Source organism: Gopherus evgoodei, chromosome 7 (genome assembly GCF_007399415.2).
Source record: "Gopherus evgoodei ecotype Sinaloan lineage chromosome 7, rGopEvg1_v1.p, whole genome shotgun sequence".
In the NCBI taxonomy this organism is placed as follows: Eukaryota; Metazoa; Chordata; order Testudines; family Testudinidae; genus Gopherus; species Gopherus evgoodei.
The window spans coordinates 13,767,740-13,785,374 of NC_044328.1; the positions used below are offsets into that span (position 1 = coordinate 13,767,740).

The following is a 17,635-nucleotide window of genomic DNA, read 5'->3' on the forward strand; positions in this document are numbered from 1 at the left end:
GTCTGTTAGTCTATAGGGTGCAACAGGATTCTTTGCTGCTTTTACAGATCCAGACTAACACGGCTACCCCTCTGATACTAGTCCTAATTTTGCCGTCATGGTGATTTGAGTTTGAAATCCCTGCCTTAGATGAAACTGGAAGGTCTTTCTGGGCCATCAATGTAGGATCATACTACCAGTGCGGTCTAACTGCGGACCACACCACATGCTAGTGAATTGGGAGCGAAATTTATTTGGCAAAGCCCAGATCATAGTGGAAAATTGAACTCTGTCGGTTTGAATTGTGGGGATTCATGCTTGAATTGGGCCTTGAATTTGGCTTTCTGATCTACGTCTACTGTATACTTTTTGTCATTATACAGTAAAGAAAAAAGAGGAGGGGTTAAAGAATTGGAAATCTTCCTTCTTTTCCTTCTTGTTCTCTTCACTTACACTGTCACATCTTGCTTTTCTTCTTCCTCTTGAATATTTCAGATATTTTTAAATGCTTGAAATTTGTCCTGCTGATGCGTATTGTCACTACACTTCAAACACCTACAACTTGGTCTTAGTAGTATGCCTATGTTTGTAGGGAATATATCTTAATTTAGATTAGGTTGGAGTTTACGTTGTCTTTTGAATCTGAATCCAAAGAATTGCATATGTGCACATTGTGGACAGTTGTGTTGGACTTGAAAAGGAATTTGTTGTGGACTTGAGGAGTTTGTGTGTGTTTGGGTTTTGTGATGATAATGTTGCCTTAAGTTGTGAATTCCTTAATTTATATTGATTATGTTGACATGAAATGAACTGAGGCAGTCTTAAGTGTATGTTATGACTCTTTTCTGTGTGATTTATTAAATAAGGTATCAATACTTGCATCTTGGTCTAAAAGCCCCAAACAGGAAAAAGATAAATGCCTTACTAAGAGAGCAGTACTTCAGTCATCAAAGCATTTTAGCTAAAAATTGCCTTCAGAGTTTACTGTGTTGCTCATTCACTGAAGTGCAGAGGGAATTCTTTTGTTCCTGCCAAAATGGTAGTCTTCAGGTTCCTTAAATTTTATACTTCATACCTTAAATACAAGTACCTTTTAAAAATCTAAGATAAAATTACTGGAATTCTTGACATATATGAGGTCCTTTATTTTTTTTTTCTGCTCCAGTCAGTGACACCAGAATCCTTTCTCACTTTTTTTTAGAATTGATAGATTCATTTTCCTGTCTAACCCACAAATAACTGGATTGGTGGGAGCCTTGTGCACTTTACTCTTGGTTTCTGATCTATCAGCAGTTTAACAAAAGGTGTACTCTGTGTCTGTTTTGTTTTTTATAGTCAGTCAAAAACTACACCAAATGTCATGTGAGAAATGAACAGATCTGTAATAAATTGACCAGCTGTAAAAGTTGCTCACTAAACCTGAACTGCCAGTGGGATCAGCGGCAGCAAGAATGCCAGGCTTTACCAGGTAAAAGCTTTGACATTTGAAATTTGCTTTTTAATTGTTTTGAGAGCTGGGTGAATCTCCCAAATTAATTTCCATGAATATTTACTCAACTAGAAAAAATGACTTTGTCTTGCTTGTGCTCACTGCCCTTTATGATCTCCTTTTTAAGGATAATCTAGTGACTGAGTTCACTGGCAGGAATGTTCATGATAACAGTTCATTTTAAGATGCTAATATGAAACATTCCCAGAAAGTAAATTTTGACTTTCTGAAACCCAAATATTCTTACTGTGAAAAAGATTGGATACAGCAGGAACATCCAATCAGGGAATATAAACAATACAAATGTGATTTGTGTGTCTAATCAAAGCTAACAAAAACAAACTTTGATACCAGATTCTTCTAACAAACTGCTTCTAAACAATCCACCAAACAAGTTATTTGCAGAAATTGGTCAATGAATAATTTAAAATAAGTTTTAGACAACCATAAAGTGCATGTAAACAATCTTTGAAGATGCTAGTTTAATAGATTACATTAACTGGTATCCATTAGTTGCTCATCTTTTAACAATAATGTGCACGTGACTAGTGCTAAACATATATTAATGATAAGATTAAAAATGTATCTTTCCCTAAAAAATTTAAAATGCCAGAAATTTGTTTTATTGACATTTAGTATTGTGTGTCTAGCCACCATGCTGTTATAGGATGATTATTATTTTAAGATTATAAAAAGGACAAAAGAAAGAAGACACATGTTTGTGATCTCTTGGTTCTAATAAATTTGTCTTCATATTTCTAAAAAGAGATTTAGATAATCTCTAATCTACTCATTTTTCTGAGACAACTATTGCCATGACACCAAAATGTCAAACCTGTATATATTATTTGCGTAATATAGCCTTGAATGCTTATTTACATTTAAGTCTTTATAAATATCAGAAAGATTATACAAGCAATGCTATTAGACTGTAACTCAGAATATAACTTACTGCAACACTATATAAGTTGTATTTTTTATTGTTAATTGGCACTTTTACTACATTGACATTCAAGGTAATATAAAACTTGATTTTCTAGGTTGTTTAATAATATTACATTTATAAATTATGATGAAACTGAGTGACGGTATATACTGGACTGACTTGAAAAAAACAACAACTAAACCTTCTAGATGTGCATTTGCATGTTTTTCTGCTTTTTTAAAAACAACTTATACATTTGTAGCTTAATGTGATTTCTGTACTAGCTCATCTGTGTGGGGAAGGATGGAGTCACATTGGCGATGCCTGCCTTCGCATAAATTCTAGTCGTGAAAGCTATGACAATGCCAAACTATACTGCTACAATTTGAGTGGGAATCTTGCCTCATTAACAACCTCAAAAGAAGTGGAATTTGTTCTGGATGAAATACAGAAGTATACAATTCAGGTAACTTGACTTCAAAGTGCTGGTTTATTTTGACCTTTAAACCCTAAATGTCCAGGCTACAACTTTTTCTCTCTCTCCAAATTGCTGAAGTTGTGATTTACAAAGGTTCCTGAGCTAGAGCTCATTACATTTAGAAGAGAAGGAGCTGCCAGCAGATGATTTTGTGGGAAGAGGGCCTATTCTGATCTGTTGGGGTTTATGCATGCTGCAAGGTCTCCTTTTTTTGTGGCCACCTGGGGCAGGAAATGGAATGAAGGAGGAAAGGGTTTTGTGTTAATTTGTTAATTGCTGTACAGTGCAGTTAGGTGTGGGAATGAGTTACCATTTTGTGTGTGGTCAGCTGTGGATTTTTGGCTGTTCAATGTAACAGTTGATTGTTTTGTTGAAAGGCCCACCAGTATCATGGATGGCTAATTTAGAGAGAACAGGGGTTTTAAAAAGCCAGCTTGTAAGGGACCACTGGAGCTAGTGAGCAGGAGCAGCAAAAAGGGGAGTTTTGCTTGAGACTTTAGAGAAGGAGAATGAGAGTCAGATGCACCTAATAAACATTCTCTAAACTTAAACCAACAATCCCCCAAATGAAAATGAAAATAAAAAAAGAACACAAAGAACAAACAAAAACCCTGCAAGGCGGGGGGGGGGGCGGCAGAAGTTCAACAGCAGGTGAAGTGCATTCAGTGCAAGAAACTCATGACCCTGAAAGACAGAGTATGGACTCTTGAGACCAGAATCCTGTATTGCAAGAGCTAAAGGAGACAGAGAATTACACAGAGAGACTTTCTGGAACATAACAGAGTGGTCCTAACCCCAGTCTTGACAGCCTCTGTGCTGTTGAGGAGGATGAAAGTCTTTGGGAAGGAGAACAACAGGCTGAAGCAGAGGGAAGTGATCCCATTGCTGGGACCCTCCTTCCAGATGATGTCATGGTATCCTCTTGCACTGAGGATACTGCTCTGGGGGAGGGAATTCCAGTTATTAGGAAGAGATGGGTAATAATAGTTGGGGATTCAGTTGTTAGAAATATAGATAGTTGTGTTTGTGATAACCAGGAGAACCTTACTGTGAATTGCCTGCTGGGTGTGAAGGTTTCAGTTCTCTCGAGGCATCTAGACAGGCTTACATGCAGTGCTTGGGAGGTGCCAGCGGTCATGGTACATGTAGATACCAATGACAATAGGGAAAGGTAGGAGAGAGGTCATGGAGGCCAGATTTAGGCTGCTAGAAAAGAAATTAAAGTCCCAAGACCTTCATGGTAACATTTTCTGAAATGCTTCCAGTTCCACATGCAGGGCCAGTTTGACAGGCAGAACTGCAGGGTGAGATGATGGTTTTGAGAGCAGGATTTTAGGTTTATTAGGAACTGGGGAACCTACTGGGAATGGAGGAGCCTGTACAGGAAGAATAGGATCCACCTAAACCTCAAAGGAACCAGCTTCCAGACATATAAAATTAAAAATTTTATAAACTCCTCTATAACCTAAGGGCTGGGGGAAAGCCAGCAAGTGTGGAGGAACACACAGTTCAGACAGACACATTCTTAAGGGAGTATTTATTAAAGGGAATACACTACATCCTAGTTAAGAGGAGATGATAGAAGCTGATAAAGCACAGGTATGACCTGAAGAGAAACAGTCAAATGAAAAAGAGCTCTTTGGGAATGGGTGACAGGAGATGGATCACTTGATGATTTCTTGTTCTGTTCATTCCTTCTGGCATTGGCCACTGTTGGAAGACAAGATATTGGGCTAGATGGACGTTAGGTCTGACCCAGTATGGCCTTTCTTATATTATTATTCAATTATATCACATTAAAGTAGAGAACTAAATATTGACAATTTTTTAAAGTGCTTATATACAAATGCAAAAAGTTTGGAGTGCCAGATATGAAATGAGGATATCGATATAATAGGCATCACAGAAACTTGGTGGAACAATGATAATCAATGAGACACAATAATACTAAGGTACAAAACATATATGACAGAGTATGTCGTGCTGATAGGAGAGCACCATTATATATGAAAAGAAGCAGAGAATCAAATATAGTAAAAATCTTAAATGAATCAAACAGTACCATAGAATCTCTATGGATAGAAATTCCATGGTTGAATAATAAGCGTATAACAGGAATATACCATGAATTACCTGACCAGGATGATGACAGTGATTATAAAATAGTTGGGGAGATAAGAGAGGCTACAGAAACAGAAAACCCAGTAATAATTGGGAATGCCAAATATCCTCATGTTGACTGAGAACATGTTACTTCCAGACAGGATGGAGAGATTACATTTCTAGACACCATTAATGACTTCTTCTTGGAGCAGCTAGTCTTGAAACCCATAAAGGGAGAAGGAATTCTTGATTTAGTCATAAGTGGCACCCAGGATCTGGCCAAGAGGTGAATGTAGCCGACCTGCTCAGTAATAAGGACTATAATGTAATTAAATTTAAGATCCTTGTAGGAGGAGAACACCAAAGAAACCCAGCACAGTAGAAGAAATAGGAATGACACAAAATGAAAAGGCTAGTTAAACAGAAATTAAAATTAATGGTCACAAGAGTTAAATCCCTGCAAGGTGGATGGAACATTTTTTTAAAACACCATAATAGAAGCTCAAGCTATATGTATACCCAAATAAAATAAAAACAGTAAAAGGACCCAAAAAATGTCACTATGGCTAAACAATAGTGTAAAAGAGGAGGTTAGAGACAAAACATCATCTCTTAAAAATTAGATGTCAAATCCTACTGAGGAAGATAGAAACAGGCATAAATTCTAGCGAGTTAAGTGCAAAAGTATGGTTAATGAGGTCAACAAAGAATTTGAAAATTAATTAGTAAAAGCTAGAAAAACTAATTTTTTTAGACTACATCAGAATCAGGAAGTCTGCCAAATAATCAGTGAGGCCTCTGGATGATAGAGGTGCTAAAGTATCTCTCAGGGAAGACAGGCAGTTGCAGAGAAACGGAAGGAATTTGCAATAGTCTTCACCGCAGAGGACGAGAGGGGGAATCCCACATTTTGAGCCATTTTTTTTAGGTGACAAATCTGAGGAACTGTCCTAGATTGAAGCATCAGTAGAGGAGGTTTCAGAACAAATTGATAAACAATAAGAAGTCACCAGGACCAGATGGTATACACCCAAGAGTTCTGAAGGACCTGGCAGAACTACTAACTGTGGTATTTAACCCATTACTCTTATCAAATGACTGCTGGATAGCTAATGTGACACCAATTTTTTAAAAAGCCCCAGAGGTGATCCTGCCAATTACAGTCTGGTAAGCAGACTTCAATACCAGGCAAATTGGTTGAAGCTATAGTAAAGAATATAATTATCAGTAATATAAATAAACACAGTTTGTTGCGGAAGAGTCAGCATGGCCTTTGTAAATGTAAAGCATGCCTCTCCAATCTATTAACATTTTTTGAGGGGGCTCAGGATACATATGGACAAGAGTGATCCAATGGTTATAGTGTAGTTGGACTTTCAGAAAGACTTTTACAAGTTTTCTCACCAAAGGCTCTTAAGCAGAGTATGCAGTCATGGGATAAGTAATTGGTTACAAGATAGGAAACAAGGGTAGGAATAAATGGTCAGTTTTCACAGTGGAGAGAAAAAGTGGGTCCCCCCAAGAATTTGTAGTAGAACCAGTGCTGTTCAACATATTCATAAATGATCTGGAACAATCTGAAGAAGTGAGGTGTAGCTCATGAAAGCTCATGCTGAAATGAATTTGTTAGTCTCTAAGGTACCACAAGTACTCCTGTTCTTTTTGCGGATACAGACTAACATGGCTGCTACTCTGAAACCTGGAATAATGGGTAAATAGTGAAGTGGCAAAGTTTTCAGACAATACAAAATTACTCAAGATAAATCCAAAGCTGACTGAAGAATTACAAAGGAATCTCACAAAACTGGTTGACTGAGTAACAAAATGGCAGATTAAATTCAATGTTGATAAGTACAAGTACTTTGCGAAACATAACTCCAACTATACATACAAAAATCACACAAGATCTTGGAGTCGTGGATAGTTCTCTGAAAACATCTGCTTAGTGTGCAGTGGCAGTCAAAAAAGCTAACAATGTTAGGAGGATAGATAAGAAAACAAAAAAATATCATAAATCCATGGTACACCTACACCTTGAGTACTGCATGCAGTTCTGGTCGCCCTGTCTTAAAATAGATATATTAGAATTGGAAAAAGTGCAGAGAAGGACAATAAAATTATTAGGAGTATGGACAGCTTCCATATGAAGAGAGATTAAAAAGACTTGGACTTTTCAGCTTGGAAAAGAGATGACTAAGAGTTGATATGATAGAGGTCTATAACATCTTGACTGGTGTGGAGAAAGTGAATAAGAAATGTTATTTAGTCCTTCACGTAACACAAGAACCAGGGGTCACCCAATGAAATTAATGGACAGCAGGTTTAAAACAAGCATAAGGAGTTACTTCTTCACACAATGCACTGTCAGCCTGTGGAATTCATTTTCAGGGGATGTTGTGAAGGTGAAAACTTTAACTGGATTAAAAAAAAAGAATTAAATAAATTCCTTGAGGATAGGTCCATCAATGGGTATTAGTCAAGCTGGTCAGGGACACGAATGCTATGGGTGTTCCTAGACCTCTGACTGCTAGAAGCTGGGACAGGACCAGGGGGGTGGATCACTTGGTAAAATGCCGTGTTCTGATCACTCCCTCTGAAGCATCTGGCATTGGTCCCTGTCGGATGACAGGATACTAGGATAGATGGACCATTGGTCTGACCCGCTGTAGTCATTCTTGTTTTTATCTTCCTGGAATGTATATTTTAAAAAAAAAAGTATTTTTGAAAAATTACAACATCAGAACAGTATTGAGATTCCAAACAGATAAATCATTTCTTGTAAACAAACGAAAGATTTACACTTTTATACATAGTCTGTGGGTTTTATACCCTACATGCTCTTGGCTAGAAAACAAAGTTAGTTTTATAGTAGCTTATGTTTTATAGACAGGGTGAGAAAAGACAATTATGAATAATAGTTAAAATTTATATCAAGCTATTAGCTGATTTGCAAGGTCATTATGCTGCAAATGAATTAAGATTCCTACCAAGGAAATGGCAATGTAATCTTGCCCTTTGCAAATGTTTGTGTTGTATTAGTTCTGAATGCAAGAATTTAATGTCATATATATTTTAAATGAAAGTATCATTTTATACTATGTTCTTGAAAAAGATATGCAAATATTGGTCATGTTGCTAGTTTTATTTTTCAGCAAAATGTAGGAAGTGAACAGTGTAAGCTGATTTATTTTCCCTTAAGTCACACCTGTGCTTTTCTCTTATTTGCTAAGGAAAGTAATGCATTCCCTATGTTTAAAACATGTCTCTTGATTTTTACCCACTGCAGCCTTGAGACATATTATATCTTACCACTTTTTTGACAAACAATAATGTTAAATTTGTAGAAAACCAGAGTTACAAAATCAAGAATAGGTCCACAGAAATGACTCCTTGAATTATTTACTTGACTTTTTTCTTGTTTGCTATTAAAATTGCACATAGAATTATCTAAAATCTAAGACAAAAGATAAGGTGAGTGAGGGCATGTCTATACTTGAACCACTGCATCAGTGCATGAAGATGCTTTACGCCAGTGTGAGAGCCCTCTCTTGTCGTCATAGTTATTCCACCTCCCTGAGAGGCAGTAGCCATCCTCCCTCACCAACAGAAGTTGGTCCAATAAAAGATATTACCTCACCCACCTTGTCTCTCTAATATCCTTGAACCAACACAGCTACAATAGCACTGCATGCAACAATATAAAATCTAAGAAAACTGCCTGTGACAGACTGTCGATTTGACAATTTGCTGGCTGGCTTGAAGTGCAGATGAGAAATATCTGTTTTATTTCTTTGGAATGCCATACTTTTACAAGATTTCAAAGTTAAAAACTTCTGCAAGGTGACATCCTTCCAAGAATATTTTTATTTAAATGAATTATGTCCTGAGCCGTTGCAGTTATATAAATTTGAGATAATCCACATGTGGCATATAACAAAGGTAGACAAATGCATTCACTTTAAAGGGATATCTGGGGTTAAATGATCATTTACTTATCAGAAACTTCTAATGCAATGATACAGTGATTTATGTTGTTTTTAATAATTTCTCTTTCATTCCTATCTGCCTGTCCAGTTCTATTTATTCTGTTTAAGTAACTCTAAATGTGTATCAGTTGTCACAAAACCTCTGAGATTTTGCTTGATTTTCTTTTGTCTGCCTTTTTCTCTGACTCCAGTCAGGATGATTTAGGGGGTGAGATTTCATTTGAGATGACTTGTCTTTATTAGACACAGTGTTGCAGAGTTCACAAATGTAGTCAGAGCAGCTGTAAGGTGAGAAGCATCCCTTAATCTGAAATATCTATGCTTGAGTTTGACTTTTAAAGGCTTTAGAAATATTTCTTTCATCTGAAACAAAAGCTTTTAGGATTAATGGATGCAGTAGAGTCACATCTGAAAGTAAGAATATGGATCTGCTTCATTTGATATTTTTGTATTAAGAGGAAAAAAAACACATTAGCAATCATTCATTTATAACAGAGACAACTGGAAAAAAATCAGCATCTATTGTAATAGGTGCCACTTATAAATTCTTTATCATGCATAAAAATATAGAATTTTATAGCTTGCTTTACAATATTCAAAACCCGTAGCTCTGCAGTAATTTCAGCACCATTTCCACATCAGGTTCAGAATGAATACATAACACAAAATTTATGAATTCCTTCAGAGTGTGGAGACACCTTCCATCTCTCTAATCCCTTCAAGATTCCACTGTTAGAGTTTAAAAGAGCCATCATAATGGTTCCTCCAAGATCTTAGCTCTAAAAAGGAGCAATAGCTGCTAGTAGGCTTCCATCTTAAAAAAAAACAAAAAAAAAACCCTAAATCCTGTTGAGCTAGAGAAGGAAGGGAGCCAAACAAATAAAGGTTTGTTTGTGTAGTGAAGATAGAGAACTACATATGTATTCTTTAAATCAAGCAAACAAAAAAAACCTTAAAAACAGCCTACATATTTCATGGGTTTTGGTGTCAAATAAGATTTAAGATGATATTTCAAGTAAATATAGTAAATCAGGTCATTAGGGAGCAGCTCTATAGCTCAGACAAAATGATCTCTGAATTTTTGTTTATATGCTAAGGTTTATTAGGCTAACAAAATAAACAAATTTTCAAAGAGAAGATATTGGTTTACAAATTAGAGGAAATGGAAAAGAGTAATCATCAATTCATATAAATATTCAAAAGTTGTAAGCTCATATTAAATACTGGAATTTTTCCTCAGAACAGCAGGAATTGGTTCCAAATTACTATTTCCTTCTTGATATGCAGTAAATGCCATGACCTTTATGTCATATTAGACATAAACAAAGATGAGAGAAATTCTGAAGAACAGCATGCTTCATTTTATATCCTTTTCTAGCAAATTTTCCTTAGGTTAAATAAATTCTCTTGTTAAATTGTACCTTAAAGGAATACTTTTGAATTCTAATCCTGATTTCTTAAGTTCTCAGCTTGGTGTCATCTGAACATTTTATAAACATACTCTCCATTTTATCATACAAGTAGTTAATGAAAATATTGAAAAGTACCAGACCTAGGACAGTCTCTTGCAGAACCCCACTTGTTATAACCTCACAGTTAGATAGAGAACTATTGATAACTTGAGTATGGTCTTTCAACAAGTTGTGCATTCTCTTTAAAGCAATTTCATCTAGACCACATTTCCTGGTTTGCTTATAAAAACGTCACCTGGGACAGTGTAAAAAACCTTAATAAAAATCAAGATATATCATGTCTACAGCTTTTCCATGCTCACTAGGCCAGCAACTTTGTTAAAGAAGGAAATAAGGTTGGTTTGGCATGATTTTTTTCTTAACAAATCCATGTTGGCTACTATTTATCACCCTACCATCCTCTATGTGCTTACAAACTGATTGTTTAATATATCTTTTGGGGTATGGAAGTTAGGCTGAGTGGTCTAAAATTACTTGTGTTCCCCTTTTTAAAGATAGGTATTATATTTGTCCTTTTCAAGCCCTCTGAGACCTCACCCATGCTCCATGAGTTCTCAAAGATAATTGCTAATGGTTCTGAGATTACTTCAGCTAATTCCTTAAGTACTCTATGGTGACTTTCATTAGGCCTTGTCAACTTGAATACATTTAATTTATCTAAATATTCTTTGACCTTTTTTTTTCCATATTATGTCTTTTGTTCATTCCCTTGATAATATTAATTGTGTTAAATGTTTACCAGACCATTAGTAAAGGGATAGATAAGAAGACAAAAAATACCATAATACTTCTATGTCAATCCATGGTATGCCCACACCTTAAATACCATGGGCAGATCTGGTTGCTTCATCTAAAAAAAGATACACCTCTACCCCGATGTAACATGAATTTGGATATAATACAGTAAAGCAGCACTCAGGAGGAGATGGGGGCTGCACACTCCAGCAGATCAATGCAAAGGGGTGGGGGATAGCTCAGTGGTTTGAGCATTGGCCTGCTAAACCCAGGATTGTGAGTTCAGTCCTTGAGGGGGGCCATTTACAGATTTGGGGATTGGTCCTGCTTTGAGCAGGGGGTTGGACTAGATGACCTCCTGAGGTCCCTTCAAACCCTAATAATCTATGATTCTAAGTTTGATATAACACAGTTTCACCTATAATGCAGTAAGATTTTTTTGGCTCCCGAGGACAACGTTATATCGGGGTAGAGGTGTATATCAGAATTGGAAATAGGTACAAAGTAGAGCAACAAAAATGATTAGGGGTATGGAACAGCTCATAAGGAAGTGTTTATTTACTCCTTCACATAACACAAGAACCAGTTGTCATCCAATGGAATTAATAGGCAGCAGGTTTAAAACAAACAAAAGGAAGTATTACTTCACATGATGCCCAGTCAACTTGTGGAACTCCTTGCCAGGGGATGTTGTGAAGGCCAAAACTATAACAGACTTCAAAAAAGAACTAGATAAGTTCATGGAGAATAGATCTATTTATGGCTATTAGTCATCAGGGTTGCTACCCCATGCTGTGAGTGTCCCTAGTCTCTGTTTGACAGAATCTGGTGGTGTAGAATAGGGGATGGATCACTCAGTGATTGCCTGTTCTGTTGATTCCCTCAAACATCCTGCATTGGCCACTGTCGGAAGACAGAATACTGGGCTAGATGGACCATTGGTCTGAATCAGTATGACAATTCTTATGTTCTAGACTTCACTTATGGCCATTACAACTTTAGCTCAAGTCAGTTTGCTCTCCAGTGAAACACCTGATGAGCAGGAGGATCCTTATTCTGCTTTGGGTCCTCTTCATGATGAACTGGTGGTTCTACTCCAACAATGTCCAGAAGTGAATACCATTCTTGACTCCATCACTGACCATGGCACTGGTCACAAACATATTGGGGATAGACTGGAGAGTTCATCTGGACCATCGGCAGATACAAGGGACCTGGTCCCCAGAAGACATTGGACTATGTACAACTGTCTTAGAACTGGGGCCTTTAGACTATGTGTGGCATTCCCACTGTCCTGAGACACCCAGTAGCATAGCTGCTAACAGACAATATGTTGGCAATCCACTACATAAACAAGCACGGGACACCCACTTGTAGAGAAACAATCAAGCTGTGGAAATCATTTCTCCTGCATGGCATAACACCAGTAGCACTGCATATCAGCAACGACCTGGCAGACTTCCTGAACAGAGAGCCTGTTGCTGGCCTCAAGCGGTCACTGCAGAAATCCATCACTAAGTTAATATTCCGTCTGTATGGAAAAAACACTGAAATATCTTTTGGCCATCTAGGACAATCCCAAGTGTCTGAACTTCTATTCCAGAGGGCACACAAGCCTGGGATCATTGCCAGATGCCTGCCTCGTAAACAACATCATACCAATTCTGCTAATCCCCAGGGTGATGGCCAAAGCCAAATGAGACTAGGTCACACTCATCCCATAGCTCTCTATTTGCCAAGGCCATTCTGGCTGACAGACCTGTTGCAGATGTCCATGCAACTACCAAATAGACTCCCATACTTGTTCCTGCCAAATCAAGATGAACTGATACTCCTCATTTCCACCATCCTGAGAAGATTCCACTTTCCAGATATCTACAGTAGGATCTGCACTGACACATACTTGAAGAAGAAAGAATGATTACTTACTCTAGAGTAGCTGGTTTTTCAGATTGTCACAGTTTTGGGATAACTACACTTTTGACCCCCTCTTGATCTGCTCATGGAAAGCCCTCTCAGGCCTTTATCTGTCCCCTTTCTGGGAACAGATCACATCCTTCTTGACCCAGGGATTTAAGCTTACAGTCCCCTTGCACTGTGTTTTTCCCCACAGATATAACTGAAGTCCAGTAGTTACATTTTTGGCCTCTCCGAGAGCTATGAACAGTGTGGATCAGTGGTTACAAGTAACCAATCAGCTCTTTCAAAGCAGAATACATTTATTTAAGGACAAAAGCATTCAGCAAAAACATACAAAACAATAAAAAGGCATATTCAGTGTACCACAAGTTGCCCATCTTCCATAACGGGGTCTATCAGGTCAAAGTCCTTCCAACCCTTCAGTAGGCTTCACTCCCTCCCCTTTGGATAAACAGTCATGTCTATTTGTTGGATCAAAATGAGTCAGGAACTCCAAGTTAGTTTTAACTCAGCTTTTATATCCCCCAAAGCCCATGTTCCCAGGCCTTCTGAAACACACAAAACCAGTCATTCCCCTTTTGCCAGGGAGTGAAGCCTCAAAGGATAGGTATCTGTATAACCAGCCTTTGGTTGCATTAATCAGCCCCTAGTGAGTCCAGATTCCTCAGGGAATTCATCAAGTGAGCCAGGAACACATGCGTACATATAACACATATTGGATATGAAGAGCTATAAATATTCTGTGGGCTCATATTGTCTGGCCAATCTCAGTACACGAGTTTTCATGCTTCCAAACATACAGATAACATTCATAAAGTTAATATAGTAGCCCCCCAAAACACTGCATGTGGTTGACATATCTATGTCAGAGATGTCGTAATCAACGTGGATTCCATGACCCACAACCCGACGCTGTTTTCCAGAGTCCTCAGGAGACATGGACTCAAATTGTGAGGGAACGGTGGGAGGCTGCTCCTTCCCCTGTGCCCTCACCTAGGAAAACAAAGGAGGTACAGGACAAATACTCTGCCCTGATGGTCATTCCTACTAGAAAAGATTCTTATCTCATGCATATGAGTTGTATGTAGACCTACCCTGGATCCACTGTGATTAGATCATCTCAAAGAAACACAATTACTGAAGGCTAAATAACTTGATTCCTAAAATTGTTGGCCTTTTATGAGGCTCATTTTGCTTTGTAGAGTAAGGCTATGGCAGTAGCTGAGTTGAGAATTTGGCCCAAATTACATGGGAGTTCATTAGTATGCAACCTATCACTATAATTTGTTATTCTGTTGGAAAGATGCAGAGATCTCCAGCAGTTTATCTATGGGTTTAATAATTTTTACTTCTACTATACCTTCCCATCAACGTGGATTTCTAACATACAAAATTTTTTGGCAGTCTATTATCAGTTGTGCAAAAGATTGTATTAAATAAACTAGATAATCTGTGGCCACTTGAATTTTAAACACTGGCTGAATATTGCTTGCTAAAAGCAAGTGTAAGTTTGCAAATGTGGCTGTAGAAAGTAATGAGTGAAAGGAGAATGTTGCAAAGAATGGCTCCAAATCTCCTATAATTTAAGTGATTTACAGTCATAAGCACCGAATCCCCTGGAGCACCCATGGAAAAAAATTAGTGGATGCTTAGCACCCACCGGCAGCCAGCTGTCTCCACCCATTCCTTCCCTGTCGATATCCTGCCAGTCAACTTCTCCATCTCCCTCTCAGCATCTCCCACCTGCTGTGATCAGCTGCTTCACGGTGTGCGGGAGGAGCGGAGATGGGGCGGAACTGGGCGGGAAGAGGTGGGACGGGTAAGATTGCCAATTCTCTAATTGCAAAAAACTGAACTCCCTTGCCCCATCCCACCCCACCCCTTCCCCAAGGCCCCACCCCTTTCCCACTCCTTCTCTGAGGCCATGCCCTGTTTACCCCATCCCCCCTCCCTCTGTCACTTGTTCTCCCCCACTCTCACTCACTCGCTCTTTTTCACCAGGCTGGTGCAGTTGGTTGGGGTGTACTGGGGGAGGTATGGGCTCTGGCTGGGGGATGTGGGCTTGGGGGTGGGGCTGAGGACGAGGAGTCTGGGCTGAGGCTGAGGGGTTTGGAGTGCAGGAGGCAGTGCCAAGCTGGGGCAGGGGTTTGGATTTCAGGGTGGGAGTTTGGGTGCAGGAGAGAGCTCCGGGCTGGGGTAGGGGATTGACATGTGGGCTCTGGGAGGGAGTTTGGTGTGGGAAGAGGCTGAGGCAGGGGTTTGAAGTGCGGGAGGGGCTGCGGGCTCTGGGAGGGAGTTTGGGTGCAGGAGGCGGTTCTGGGAGTTTGAGGTTCAAGATTCAGGTGATGCTTACCTCAGGCAGCTCCTAGGAATCTGCCAACATGTCCCTCGACACTTAGGCAGAGGCACGGCCAGGTGGGTCTGCATGCTGCCTCTACCCATAAGTGCCATCCCCGCACTCCCATTGGCCAAAGTTCCTGGTCAATGAGAGCTGTGGAGCTGGTGTTTTGGGTGGGGGCAGTGCGTGGCACCCCCCCAGCACCATTTAGGGGCCACAGGGACATTTAAGCGCTTCTGGGGAGCTGCGCTGAGCCAGGTAGGGATCCTGCCAGCCCTGCACCGACCGAACTCTTAATGGCCCAGTCAGCAATGCTGACTGGTGCCACCAGGGTCCCTTTTTGACCAGGTATTCAAGTAGAAAACTGGACACCTGGCAACTCTAGGTGGGGGCGGGAAGAGGCGGGCTGGAGCTGGGGCCTTGGGGGAAGGGATGGAGTTGGGGAGGGACCTGGGGTAAGGTGGGGGTGGGAAGAGGTGAGTGGAGGTAGGGGCTTGGGAGACGGAGTGGAATGGGGGTGGGACCTGGGTCGGGGTGTGGTTGAGCACTCCTGGGTAAAGGAAAAAGCCAGCGTGTGCGTGTACAGTTATGGAATATGTAAAGATATATTTGACTCCTCTACTCTAATGAACTTGTGTCCTGCAAGGTTAGTGAGTATTTTGTAAGGTCCTAAAGCTCTCCTAAAAATCAAATTGAAACACGTGTTGTGACTTTTTTTTTGTCACAGACTCACTTTTATAATCTTTGCATCTTTTGTCTATTGATTTCTAACATTTTCACTTGAGTCTCAAGAACCTGAATATATATTACTTTATTTGAGTAAGCACATGCTTTTAGGGAGCATATATTTCCTATAGGTGGTGTTTTTTTGGATGAGAACTAGAAATGCAGCCTTTGGAAACTATTGTAATATGAATGTTTTACTACTGTTGCTACTAATACAATGAGGACCTGACTAGATGTAGTCACTAAACATCTCATGGAACATTAACTGCAGAGTCTTGGCGAAATTCAGCTGCGGTTATTAAATTATACCATCCTACATTCAACCTGCAGTTTTAATTGGATATCATTTTCTCCCTCACTTCCTGTTGTAAAGTGTTGTGTGGAATTGGTGTGCATTATGCAATAATTGATGAGTTCCCACTGCATATCTTATTTGTAAAATGCTTTGGAACTGAAGATACAGACCAGAGATTGTCTCTTTTGCACAGCACCTAATCCTACTGGGGCCTTTGGGTGCTACCACAATACAAATATTCACCACTACTGTTAATATATGTGTGTTATTTACAGCCAAGATTTCCAACCTGAACTATGCGCCCACATTGTGAAAATTCAGTGTCTCAAGTTGGGAATTCAAAAATGTGGGTACCTAATATTATAAGCCATTTTCCAAAAAAATCCTGCCCTACACTTTTTTGTATTTAAAAATTAAATTGGAAAAATATTATAAAACTTACTTACTCTTCCCTCCCTCCGACCCTCCTGCCAAGATAAGCAAAAGTTGTGTAAAATATTCTTAGAGATAGAAAGTTACCGTTTCACTAAAATAATTCCTACGGCCTATAAAGGATAACTATATTATGTGGTCTCAAAACTAATCTGAGTTTGGAGACTTTGTATATCTGTAACATTACATACCTGCACATAGGGACAAATTCACAATGTAACCCTTTCTGGGCTTAAATGTATAAAATGAATGTCCAGTAGTGACAATGGCAGGTCATGTTTTTTAAAATAATGCCATAAAATTGCAGATAATGCCATAAAATTGGAGAGAGCCATGTGATCTGTCTTTCTATAGATACAATTGAGAGTCCTGGTGAAAAGGTCCAAGTTGTGCTGTGAGAGTTAGTAGCTGCTTTTATCATCTGCATGAAAATGGTAACTTAATTTCCCGAATACTATTTTCTCCCTACTGTTACTCACACCTTCTTGTCAACTGTTTGTAATGGGCTACTGTTATAACCTTATTCCCAGATTTGGACCTTAGCGTCCAAAATATGGGGGTTAGCATGAAAACCTCCAAGCTTAGTTACCAGCTTGGACCTGGTACCTGCTGCCACCACCCAAAAATTAGAGTGTTTTGGGGCACTCTGGTCCCACTGAAAAACCTTCCCTGGGGACCCCCAAGACCCAAATCCCTTGAGTCTCACAACAAAGGGAAATAATCCTTTTTCCCTTCCCCCCTCCAGATGCTCCTGGAG

At 39.2% G+C, this 17,635-nt stretch overlaps 1 protein-coding gene and 1 long non-coding RNA gene across 5 annotated transcripts in view; one reads left to right on the forward strand and one right to left on the reverse strand.

Moving 5' to 3' along the window:
• Nucleotides 1-17,635, forward strand: part of ATRNL1 (attractin like 1) — a 1,022,247-nt gene that overhangs the window by 286,317 nt on the left and 718,295 nt on the right. For all 4 annotated transcript variants that reach the window (XR_004001240.1, XM_030569367.1, XM_030569368.1 and 1 more), the window contains exons 14-15: nucleotides 1,315-1,447; nucleotides 2,678-2,859. Coding sequence is in view for 3 of the 4 variants with exons in the window: in XM_030569367.1 (XP_030425227.1) it covers nucleotides 1,315-1,447; nucleotides 2,678-2,859 (315 nt within the window). In the remaining variant the exon portion in view is untranslated. The remainder of the gene's footprint in view (nucleotides 1-1,314; nucleotides 1,448-2,677; nucleotides 2,860-17,635) is intronic.
• On the reverse strand, nucleotides 12,058-16,903 carry LOC115654700. Its single transcript, XR_004001242.1, has 3 exons — nucleotides 16,893-16,903; nucleotides 16,151-16,153; nucleotides 12,058-12,142 (listed from the first exon to the last, which is right to left on the reverse strand). It is a non-coding gene; the product is annotated as an uncharacterized LOC115654700 (long non-coding RNA).